At 35.9% G+C, this 12897-nt stretch overlaps 1 protein-coding gene across 7 annotated transcripts in view; it reads right to left on the bottom strand.

Annotated features, from left to right (window-relative positions):
- Positions 1–3157: 3157 nt before the first annotated feature.
- Positions 3158–12897, bottom strand: part of Mtdh (metadherin) — a 64903-nt gene continuing 55163 nt past the window's right edge. For 6 of the 7 annotated variants that reach the window (XM_013357001.4, XM_013356998.4, XM_040293833.2 and 3 more), the window contains 3 exons: positions 10357–10497; positions 7301–7457; positions 3158–6344 (listed from right to left, as the gene is read on the bottom strand). In XM_013357001.4, coding sequence (XP_013212455.2) covers positions 6274–6344; positions 7301–7457; positions 10357–10497 — 369 coding nt within the window. In that variant the 3' untranslated portion in view covers positions 3158–6273. The remainder of the gene's footprint in view (positions 6345–7300; positions 7458–10356; positions 10498–12897) is intronic. The other variant, XM_078016889.1, reaches the window with a different exon arrangement.

A 12897-nucleotide genomic window follows, 5' to 3' on the forward strand; every position in this document is an offset into this window, starting at 1 on the left:
CCAACCGTATTTTGTATTTTATTTAGAGACAGGGTCTCACTGAATTGCTTAGTGCATCACCATTGCTGAAGGCTGGCTGCTACTGCACACGCCTGTAATCTCAGTGACTTGGGAGTCTGAGACTGGAGGATTGCAAGTTCAAAGCCAGCCTCAGCAAAAAAAAAGCTTGGCGATAAACAACTCAGTGAGACCCTGTCTCTAAATAAAATACAAAAATTAGGACTGGGAATGTGGCTCAGTGGTTGAGTGCCCTTTAGTTCAATTCCTTGTACCCCCCTAAACAAAACAACAACAAAAAACCCCCCAAAACACTTTTCAGTCTTTTTTCTGTGAGTAGGATGGGTACTGGGGGTTGACCTCAGAGTTGCTTATCCCCAACCTTTTTTTTTTTTTTAGTGCTGGGGGTTGAACCCAAGGCCTTGTGCATGCAAGGCAAGCACTCTACCAACTGAGCTATATTCATTCCCAGCCCCCCAACCTTTTTTTAAAAAAAATTCTAAAACAGGAAGCTAGCTCAATTGGCAGAGTGCTTGCCTTGCATGCATAAGGCCCTGGGTTCCAATGCCCGGCACCAAAAAAAAAAAAAAAAAAAAAAGGAAAAAAAAAATCAAGAAAAAGTATCTCACTTGATCAGTATATACTTTTCCCACTCCCTTACTGCATCTGTTATACTAATGATGATGATTGGTAGTTTAGTAGTAAACCTGTCTTGCTCTGACTTTGATCATTTTACTTAGGTTAAAAAACAAAAACAAAAACAAACCAATTAAGTTGGGTGTGATGGCATATACCTGTAATCCAAGTGAGGCTGAGGTAGAACCACAAATTTGAGGCCAGCTGCAGCAACTGTCTCAAAGAAAAAAAAAAAAGTGGGGGGGATAGAAATAGCTATAGCTAGTGGTGGGTTCAATCCCCAGGACTGCAAAACCAACAAAACCCTGAATTGGGATGCCTATTGAATTTTGTTAGACATCTTCAACATAAATGTCATGACTGTGTACCTTTCCTGCTTTAATTTTGTAATGAAACCATGCATGTTAGATTTCCTACTATCAACCCACACTTGCATCCCTGGTCAGTTGTTATTAACAGAAATGCCAACTTCCTGGCATTCGGATGCCTCCTTTCCTAGTTTCAGGTAGATTTTCTTCCATGTTTCATCATTTTGGCTATTTCAATTTTGACTATGCAAGAAAACAACTGCAACTTTTCCAGTAATCTAATACTTGTTAATTACTAAAGATAACTCAGAAGATAAACAAATCATACACAATTCTGTTACCTTAAGTTCGCAAACAGTGCTTGCTTAACTTGCTACAAACTTCCTTTGGCGTTTATTAGTAAGTTTCCAGTCTCACAAAAACCTCAGGTATCCTAAATCTAAGTGGAGCACTTGATGCTTTTCTGGATTCTGGGGGATTACTGTTGCGAGAGCTCTGCCGCCTCTTCTCTTAAGGAAAAGCTGCCACTTAAGAGTTGTGCATTAAACTGGGTGTCAATGCCACTCACATTCAGCCATTGTGTTTATGTATACTTACAATTCCCCAGAAGGTATCAGCAGAAGGGGTGGCAATAAGGCCAGACAGATGTTACAAGGGACCCTTAGTCACTTCTGAAACTAAAAAGGACCTGGGCCTATTTAGGTTTTTGAGAATAGCCATTTTCATCCACGCCTTTCCTCCCATTATCAAACAGCAAAAGTCATGTTCACTCCCAGTGTTCTCCTATACGCAATATTCTATTTCTTAAGCAGAACGGTGGTTTCAGAGGTGTTCATTTTATTATGCTTTATGTACATGTTACATATATTCATTTTGAATGCCTTGATACAAATAAAGAAAAGCACATTTATACAAATAAGAATGCTGTTACCATGGAATGACCTCGAATCTACTTAAAATTTTCTTCAATTAACTTAACAAACCTCAGTACTTCAACAGTGAGGTGCTAAGCAACTCAATGAAACCCTGCCTCTTAACAAGGCTAGGGATGTGGCTCAGTGATAGAGTAGCTCTCATTTCAATCCCTGGTACCTCCTAAAACAACAACAAAAACTTGTTATAGACTTGGGTGCATGCCTGTAATCCCAGTAATTTAGGAGGCTGATACAGATGTAGCTCTGTAGCAAAGCACCCCTAGGTATCCAAAAATCAAAACCAGAAATAAACAAAAACTTGCTATAATCTGTAGTTGCAGTGTGTGAAAAGAGGCAAACATTCCTCTCATCCTGTCTCCAGAGTTAAAAGCAGTCACTGAGTGGCAGATATTTCTTCCAGAAATCGGGACATTATTAGCTGCATTTGAACAGGAAAAAAAAAAAAAAAAAAAAAAAAAAGAGCCTTCAAAATTCTGTTCAGCTGCAAAAGCTAAAACTTGACCTCAAAAAGGCTTGGGTGCAACAGATCATTTTACTGTGTGATAGAGTTTTCTAGCACTATTCAATATCCAATTCTCTTTCTCCTCAGCAATAAAATCCGTAAAAGTTAATTTGGTGCAGGGCAACGCAGAATAAAGACTAATTTCTCATCTTCCTTTGTAGCCAGTGGGACAAAGCAACTATGATTGTTAGCCTCTGGAGTGAGGATGGTAGCTGCCATCTTGGGGGGGTAGTGTTCAGATCCCTAAAGGAAGTTTCTAAAGGGAGCAGCTGTCCTGACCATGACATGAAAGCCACATGTTGAAATGGGGAGGAGCAATATGTAAGGGACTGGATAGCACTACAGAGCATCATCTTATCCTCAACTGTTTCGCAGATTTCTATAAGCAAGAGAAACAAACTTCTACTTTGTATAAATCACTACTGCTTGGAAACAGAGTGAAACTATCACATAAAAAAACCAATGGATGTCAGTTTTGGCTTAATTTCCTTAACTTAAATGGTTTATACAGGTGACACACTATATCTTGCTGTCCTTAAATCTATTGCTAAGATGCCCTAACATAACAGATATTTCCCATGGATAACACTATGTCAACAAATGGCCATTTTCAGAAGAACTCAATTCCAAATATATGGCTCCCCAGGGCAAAGTCTGAACTTTTTTTTTTTTGGGGGGTAGGGGTAGAGGTGGGAATCAAGAACAAAAAGTACCTGCCTTTGACTAGTTTAGGATGTTAAAAATGAAGTCCCTTCCCAAAAGAGAACTGTAACAAACAATTTAAACAAAACAAAATGGTTTGTTTTATTTACAATACTCAATGCATCTTACAAATGATATTTTCATTCCCTAAGCCTTTTGGAAAGTAATTCCATTTTGTGCAATGAGTTTACAGGAAAATCGTAAGATATCTGTTTGACATCTTAAACCTAAATCCTAAATTTTGAAAGATAATTCACACTATATTAATAAAGGACTATTTTTTAATTAAGAAAAACTAAACTCTGTAGTTAAATATTGCCCTCTGGCATCTTTAGCCCAAATACAAACTGGATTAGCCTATGAAATAATAATACCATTAGATTTGGATAAATTACTCTGACCTCCCCATCCCAACAAAATGCATGCACAAAGTAAACATAGTAAATTACATTAATCACATTTTATTTCAATACTTTCTTTTTGGACTCTCTCAACTATTATTTGCTCAATTCAGGGTATGGATAGATAGGATTCCAGTCTGGAGAAATCTGAAACCAGCCAGTAGTCCCTGTTCCAGAATAATGAAGAAAGACTTCAGTTAGGACCTGGAGACCGGCCAGGATTAGGGAGTTTTGGGAGGGTTTATTGGAGGGGTAGGAGGGCTTGCTTGTGAATAGCAATTCCCTCCAGAACTGGCAAAACCTGAAGGGGTCAGTTATTTTCCTACTAGCAGTCTGGGGAGCATCTAATTCATGCTTCCATAGAACAACAGGCTCCTCTTTCTCCCCTCCTCCCTGAATCATTACTTATAGTTTGGTGTCTTCTGAGTTGATAGAAGCCAGCTCCTCTGTTCAGATACCAGAAACTGCTTTGATGTCACATACACATTTTATGGAACAGGCAAGGAGCAATGAACAACACTTGTGCAAGGGTTTACACCTCATGCATGTAAGAGAACAGGATTAATTTTGTCATTCATATAGCTGCCACCTCTTAATACATAAAATGATGGCTTAACTACTGAGAGAAGGGACAGAGATTATCTCCATACTGGATCCATTCCAACTGAGTAATGTGTTTGTTTCTCCATCTCAACAATCATCACTCCTCAATTCTTTTTTTTTTTTTTTGTAGTGCTGAGTCTCGAACTCAGGGACTTGTGCATACCAGGCAAGCAACTCTACCACTGAGCTACTTTCCCAGCACTCTCCTCAATCTTTAACACCTGGCAAAGGTGGCTGAATGGGGAGATACTGAACTATTGTTTGACAGTCAAAAGAATTCTAAGATAAAGAAATAGTGAGGTAGAGTTGAGAGAGTTCAATTAAAATTTTAAGCATAGACATTTTGGCACATTCTAAAATTACAGACTCCCTATCAAATTCTCCTTTTGATACCTTTACAAAGTGCTGACAACTTAGGAATTTTCAGGTCTATTTAGGAAATATGTAAGTAAAGCTAACAAAATAAAGTTATTTGAAGAAATCCATTCCTGGCATTTTACCTAATATTTACCCCCATATTGAAGCAAATAAAAACAATGCTATCCATTTGCTGAATTTATTTAAACAAATCAATTTAGAAATATCATAGAATTAAACAAAACTCTGACATGTAAACATACTGCCATGTTCCTGAAACAGATGTTAACACCTGATGAAAGTTAATAATTGCCTATTAGGAAAGCTGTCCATTAATAAGGCCAGTCTTCAACAAAACTAAAACCATTCTGTTTCTTTAGCTTTCCTAGACTGACAATGCAATACTATCAAGCCACAATCAAATATAATAAAGACGACATTGGATGGATAGATCAGTACCATTGGTTACAGCTGTTAAACAGTTTCATTCTTGGTGCCACATAAAAACAAGCCAATCACATCAAATAAATCATGGCTTTTTTCTTTATCACAATTTACTAAGTGATGTTAATTATGGTCCTTGTCAAACACATCTGGTAAAGGCTATTTACAGTGTACATGGCCGAGCATGCACTATTTATAGTTACAAAGATACCTGCCAGTTTATTACAATAGAATTACACAGTGCCTGAAAATGGTGAAACATCTCACACATCATTTAAATCAATACAGTTTCAAGCAGAAAATGTTCCTTATTTGACCACAATTGCAATAATTACATGAAAATTCTTATAAAAACATGAATCCCCTTCAAGAAATTGATGCATATTCTACGCACTACAGGTTAAGGCAGTAAAAAAATGTATTCCTGATAACTGGAGGTCTTGACAATGTCAATTAAAGCTGTCTGACTCTAGTTTTTCATTCTCCATCACATACTCAAAGTTTGTGAATAATTTCATTTTTAAAGTCAAAAAATTATTAGCAAGTAAGAGTTGACACTGGAAAAAAAGTAACTGCTAGGGAAAGGAAAAATTCTAGGTTGGATTTGCTTGAAAGTTTTCAAATCATAAACAAGAGCATTATTTGTTAGTTTGAACCTTAAGTTTATAAAATGAATACATATAGTTTACTTTTTTAATTTAAAATATACTGTACTTTGAACAATTCAAGTAATGTAAGACTATCAAAAATAACTTCATAAGCCATACAAGTGTCAATTGCATTTGCAATGTTTTAATTAAGAACTTTTTAAAAATTGCAACTAAACCATGACAGTTTAGTTAAACAAATGGTAAATGACTTTTTATTTGCACTTGTGATTCCTTTAATACAAATTGCTACCAACAAATATGTAAAGATATGGCAGATTATGCATTTGATCAAAGCACTTTCATATAAGCATAAAACAGATTCAAATGGTACAAGTTCGTGCATAAGATCCAAGGAGTTGCCTACTAACTTAGAGGCAGCCCTCTCTCTAATCAGAATCCATTATTCCTCAGTTGCAGATGAGACAGGGCACAATCTGTTGTAAACAGGGAACTGTTGTAAAACCAGGATAATATTCTTAAATTAAGATCATTCTTGTTCAATTGAAAAGTCTTTCCCAAGTGTCTTCCAGCACTGTAGTATATTCTGCTGACCTCTTAATTTCATAAATTAACTCTCCTTTGATTCCATTTTTACGGTGGTTGTATTCACAGTTTTGTTTTAAAAATTGGTTTAAATTTATATAAAACTCTGTACATGTTCACAAATTATTGCATAAACAGCATAATCTTCAAGACAGTGTTTGCAAACACATGTCCAATTCAGGAAAAAAAAAAAATTCACGTTTCCCGTCTGGCTTTTTTCTTCTTTTTTATTTGTTTGGGAGATTCCCAGTTAGTTTCAGACTTGGCTAAAAGGGGGTGGGGGATGGAGAGAGAAAAAAAGTTAAGAGTATAATAAACATTGTTATGTTTCAATAATACAAAAATAGTAGCTGAAAAAAAAATGCTTTAAAATTCTCAAGTTTAAAAAAAATTCAAGTTTTATGTTTAGATTTTCAAGCCCTAATTGAATATTTTAAAGTTAGTCCATATCTGCCTCCCTTTTTTCTTTTTAATCCTAATGTATTATGAGATGTGATCATATGGAAGCTAAAATATTCAACCAATTTTGACCTAGAGAAAGCATTTTTTTTTTTTTTTGAGATGGGGGTCTGGTTGTATTGCCTAAATTACTCCTAAACATCTGGGCTTGAGTGATCTTCCTGCCTCAACTTCTCCAGTAGGTGGAACTACAGGTGTGTGCCATGTCACCCAGTCACCATTTAATATGGCTCAGCTTAACTAATACAAGAGAAAAATGGGTAATATGGACACTAGAGGTAGCTGTAGGGAGACAAGGAGGAGAAAAAGTACAGAACAATTTGATGTCACAATACATATACAAAGAAAAAGGGAGAAGGACCAGACAGATAGGTAGGCAGGAACCCAGTCTTCCTCTGTTCTTGGCCATTTGCTTTCTCCTTCAGTTATTTTAGCAACTTGGCCCTCACAACTGGAGTTCACAATATTCTAAGAAATCTAGCACTTGCAAGAGGAAGTAAGGGCTACTCAATTACTCCATTAAACTTCTTCTTTTTTTTTTCTAATATTTATTTCTTAGTTCTCGGCGGACACAACATTTTTGTTGGTATGTGGTGCTGAGGATCGAACCTGGGCCGCACGCATGCCAGGCGAGCGCGCTACCACCTGAGCCACATTCCCAGCCCTCCATTAAACTTCTAAGATCAGAATCTTCACACTTGTATACAAAAAAAAGTGAACAGTACAGAAGTAAACAAAATAACCAAAAAAGAAAATTTCTTACTCTGTGAAGGAGGCACACTATTTTGCTTGGTATTTGACTTGGATTTTTCTGTATCTTGTAGCATCGGTGGCACTTGGGAAGAGCTTTTGTCAGAATCACTCTTTGATAAGATAACAGATGGCTCGGTAGGAACAGCAGGTGGAAGAGTCTTGATAGGCTATTTTGGAATAAAATTACCTCAGATGTTTATAATATTTTCAAATAAAATTAAGTATACTAATATCAAGAGGTTATTTGGCAGGAAGTAAGATGTTCTAAGTTATCAGCAGAAGCACTGCAACTCATGTCTGCCCTCTAGTGACACGGCCAAATAAACCATGACTTCACATTACTTACGAATACAGGTTGAGATAAAAATGGAAGGTATAAAATAATAAAATATCTAATGAATCTCAAATAGGAGTCAATAATCCCATTTTCATTAATTTTTCTTTTTTTGGTACCGGGGATTGAACTCAGGGGCACTCCACCACTGAGCCATATCCCCAGCCCCATTTTATGTTTTATTTAGAGACAGGGTCTCACTGAGTTTCCCAGCAACTCACTTTTGCTGAGGCTGGCTCATGATCCTCCTGCCTTAGCCTGGGATAGTAGGTGAGTGTCACTGCACCCAGCTCATTAATTTTTATGATTTCTATTTCATTATAAATAGCACTTTTTAATATTTTTTAGACATTCAATGGTTCTGCTGACTTTCTACCAACTTTGAACTTTTACATCCCAGTGCTTTCAAACTCCCAATCCTTCTGCCTTAGTCTCTTGAGTTGCTGGCACTAGAGGTATGTGTCAGCACCCGCAGGAGGGCCTAAATTCTCCTTACTGAGGCATAACCATTAATGAATGGTCAGGACCAATTAATACTAAAAAGGCTAGTATTTGAAGTGTCTTGAGGCTGTGAGAGATCAGATTCTTTCACTAGCTAGCTCTACCTGCAATCATTATTTTGAATTTCCTATAGAAACAGGGTAAGTAATGTTTCCATTGTCCATCTTCCTTCCTCCAGTCTCCATGAGTTCAAGAAGGTCCAACAGGAAAAGAACTTCTTTAGAGAAGTGGTATGAGTAAAGGCAACTACTAGTATTCCTTTGTTCTATTTCAGGTGTCTGAAGTTACACTGGATTGCTTGGTTTATCTTTTATAATGTTACCTGTATTTATTCCATATGCAAAAGTTTTATTGCATATTTTCAATAATTTCCCCCTCTATCTTACCACTTATTTACAGTAAATCATAGAAGGTTTCAAATATTCTTTACAAGATGGCTTTTGAAAAGGATTTAAATACAACACCAAAATGTCAGCTGACTCTTTTCCATTTACCATTAAATTTCTACATATACTCAGATTGCATCTGTTTACCTGAAAACACTTATAGGGAATCAAGAACTTCACACCCAAATAGCAAATATTATTAAAGCTCTGTTTTAGTACAAGACGTTTAAAAATTCTTTCTTAGCAGTAACTCAATTTGTCAAAAGCTGTTTTACTAAATATGAAAGTTCTCACAAAGACAAGGATGTTTGACTGCTTTGTTCTCTTTGTTCACTTCAAACATGTAGTTGGTCCTCAGTAAAATTTCGGAATGGGCAAATAAAAGAACCAGGAAGGGGCTGGGGTTGTGGCTCAGGGGTAGAGCACTCATCTAGCACATTCGAGGCCCTGGGTTTGATCCTCAGTACCACATAAGACAGCATTCAAAAACTTTTTACCATGGGACTGGGGTTGTAGGTCAATGGTAGAGCACTTGCCTCAGCACCACATAAAAATAAAGGTATTGTGTTCATCTACAACTAAAAATATTAAACAATTTGTTATCAAATTTTGGAAGATTGAACCAATGATTTTATGTGTATACTCTGGGGATAATACAACCAGGCACATTTTTCTCTAAACCATCTATCCCTTATGTGCCTAGATATCCAGTAAAAGAAAAGTATATAGTACCCACCCCCATCTTTATCTGTGGGAGATATGTTCTAAGACCCTCAGTGGATGCTTGAAAACTGAGGTAGTACCAAATCTAATATACTATGCTTTTCCTATTCACTCTTCCTGTAGATCTTAGTCAAGAACTTTCTCTTTTCTTGTAAAGAAGCACTTTATATGGGCTGGAGTTGTGGCTCAGCGGTAGAGTGCTCGTCTTGCACATGTGGGACCTTGGGTTCGATCCTCGGCACCACATAGAAAAAATAAATGAGCGAAAAAAAAGGTATTGGGTCCAACTACAACTATAAAAAAATAAAATATCTTAATTAATTATTTTTTTACATTTGAATCAGATGGGATATAATTTCTCGTTTTTCTGAGTGTATAGGTTGCAGGATTACATTGGTCATGTAGTTACATGCAGTCTTACCTTTGGCACATTCAATTCACCAGCATCACTTCTCTTGTGCTTTGGGGCCATTATTATTTTTTTAAAAAATTTTAGTTGCAGATAGACACAATACCTTTATTTTAATCATTTATTTTTTATGTGGTACTGAGGATTGAACCCAGGCAAGAGCTAGGCAAGTGCTCTACCAATGAGTTATAACCACAGACCCATGGAGCCATTATTAAGTAGAATAAAAGTAAAGGTTATTTAAATTGCACTGTGATATTAAGACAGTTAAACTGATAACTGAGAGGGCTATTATGTGATTAACGAGCAGGTAACATATATGGCATTAATTAGCTGAACAAAGGGATGACTCATATCTGGGAAGGGCAAGAAATAATGCAATTTCAACATACCACTCAGAATGACAAGTACTTTAAAATATATGAGTTATTTATTTCTGAAAAATTCCACTTAATATTTTCAGACTACATGTGATCATAGAAACCAAAACTGGGTGAAGGGGAACTGCTGTGTAGTGGCTCCAATTTTATTACTGATAGATATGTAGCTATGGGCAAATTATTCAACTTCTCTAGCATCATTTATGATAGGTCTCACCTTCTCTTTGTTTTCTGGACTAGTTTGTGTTTAAAGTACTTACTGCAGTGCTTCAGCAAAATTTTAATGATACAATTCTTGAGTCAGTAAAACTACTACTATTCCTTAAAAATTACCTGGCTATTTTTGATGAGTACTTCAACTGGATCACTAGTGCTTGTGGTCTTCAAGGAAAATGCTTTTTCTTGTTTTGGACGGGCTTTAGAGGTATTCACTGGAAGCTCTTCTCTAATCTCTTTTTCTAATTCTTCTGTGTCCTTCAGAGAAAAGTAGTTTGTGTATTAGATAATAAAAATCATTCATTCTTTACTAATTAAAATTTATTTTTCTTATTGTCCTTAAGATGCCACAAGAAAATAATTTCATTTCAGAAGTTGTCCAAATGACTTTTAGAACATATTATTGATCACTTTTGATTTTTCCAGGGAGTTATATCAATTGTGAATGGAAAAAAAAAAAAGACATATACTGCTGTACATGGTCATGCATGTCTGAAATCCCAGCTCCCTGGGAGGCTGATGGAGAAGAATTACAAGTTTGAGCATGGCATCAGCAACATAGCAACACCTTGTTTCAAAATTAAAAATAAAGGGTTGGGGATGTAGCTTAAACATAAAATACTCCTATGGTTAATCCGTAGTACAAGAAAAAACAAACAAACAAAAAAATTCCACAAAGTTTTTCACTGAATGACTTTTTCAAGGAACAAAATATTTATACATACATAGTAGAAAGGACATAGATAGGGAATTCAAATTTTGGCCATACCACAATCTAGCTATTTAATTTCAGGGACAAATCAGTTGTTTTCCTGGGGTCTCAGTTTCCTCAACTGTATTAAATAAAGTCTGCCTATAAAATTTCTAAGCCCTATCTAAGTTTTAACATTTCCAGTCTTGTCCTTTAACTTTTCAAAAGATTTCAACAAAATAATTCTATGCTTAGGTATATGCAATAACTATAAATATATTAAACAGAACCATCACCGTGAATTGTACTATTTTTAATATTTTATTTGTTTGCATTAGTTATACATGACAGCAGAATGCATTTCGACTTATTGTACACAAATGGAGCACAAATTTTCACTTCTCTGGTCATATACAATGTAGAGTCACACCATTCATGCAATCATACATGTATACTGGTAATGTCCTCATCATTCCATCATCTTTCCCACCCCTGAATTAATATATTATTCTTTAGCTAACACATACATGTAAATGGTGGTGGTTCTTTTATCTTTTTTATTTTTATTTTATTTTAAAAAAATATTTATTTATTTTTTAGGTGTAGATGGACACAACACAATGCCTTTATTTTTATGTGGTGCTGAGGATGGAACCGGGGTCCTGCCCATGTTAGGCGAGCGCTCTACCACTGAGCCACAATCCCAGCCCCAGTTTTTATCTTTTTTTAAACATGCAAATTTGTTTAGGATAGTAGTAGGTTTAGATAGTAATCCAACACTGTGATGTGAATTTAAGCTTAGCAGGTAACTTTATAAGCATGCATCAGAAGACAATGATTTATTTCTATCCTAAATTGAACTTCAATAGTGAAAGACTCCACCAACCACATATCAACAATTGAAAATAATTAACCAAAAAAGAAAAATTCGAAAATGTAGTAATCGTTTATGAATAGGATACTATGTGGTATGTACTCTGTGTAGGACTTTACGGATATATCATTTTTTATTTTTTGGTACGGGGAATCAAACCCAGGACACTAAACCACTGAGCCACATACCAAGCACATTTTTATATTTTATTTTCAGATAGGTTCTTGCTAAGTTGCATAGATCCTCGCTAAATTGCTGAGACTGGCTTAGAACTTTTTTTTGCAATCATCTGATCATCTTGCCTCAGCCCCCTGAGGCTGATTATAGGAGTATGCCACTGTGTCCAGTTGATATTTCATTTTTTAAAACTATTTATTTATTTATCTTAGTTACAGGTGGACACTGTATCTTTATTCTACTTTCAGGGGTGCTGAGGATTGAACCCAGTGCCTCATGCATGCTAGGTGAGTGCTCTACCTCTGAGCCATAACCTATCCCTGATATTTCATTTAATTCTTAAAATATCCTAGGCAAGTAAGTAACTTTTGCAAAGCGAAAAACCAAACAAAAACAAAGTAAATGGCAGAATGGGTACCGGACACAGATCTGATTCTAAACCCAGAATACTTTACTCACATATTTTAAATTCTTATTTATTTATTTTTATTTCTTACTTAAATTCTTTTTTTGTGGTATTGGGGATTGAAGGCAGAGCCTGGTGCATATGAGGCTAGCACTCTATCCACTGAGCTATCGCCCCAGCCCCTACTTACTATATTAAAAAAAAAACACAGATCAAATAATTCTAAAAATATTCCTTATCCAAACTGCTTGGAACCAGAAGTGTTTCTGATTTCAGAATTTTTGGATTTTGGAATTTATATAGACAACAGTGGTCAAAAGTACCAAAGAAAACTTTAACACAATAATGATGTTTGCCATACATTGAGCTTTTGAAAGACATGTATCTATTCTACAAAATTTCTTCCAAAAGAAACTCTTCCCCCACCCCCGCAAAAAAATGTATTAGTAAAAGCCATAAATAGAAGCAGAATGGTGCTTGGGGTTGTTGCTCAGAATACTCAGCGGTAGA

This window comes from Ictidomys tridecemlineatus, chromosome 7, assembly GCF_052094955.1.
Source record: "Ictidomys tridecemlineatus isolate mIctTri1 chromosome 7, mIctTri1.hap1, whole genome shotgun sequence".
Lineage (NCBI taxonomy): Eukaryota > Metazoa > Chordata > Mammalia > Rodentia > Sciuridae > Ictidomys > Ictidomys tridecemlineatus.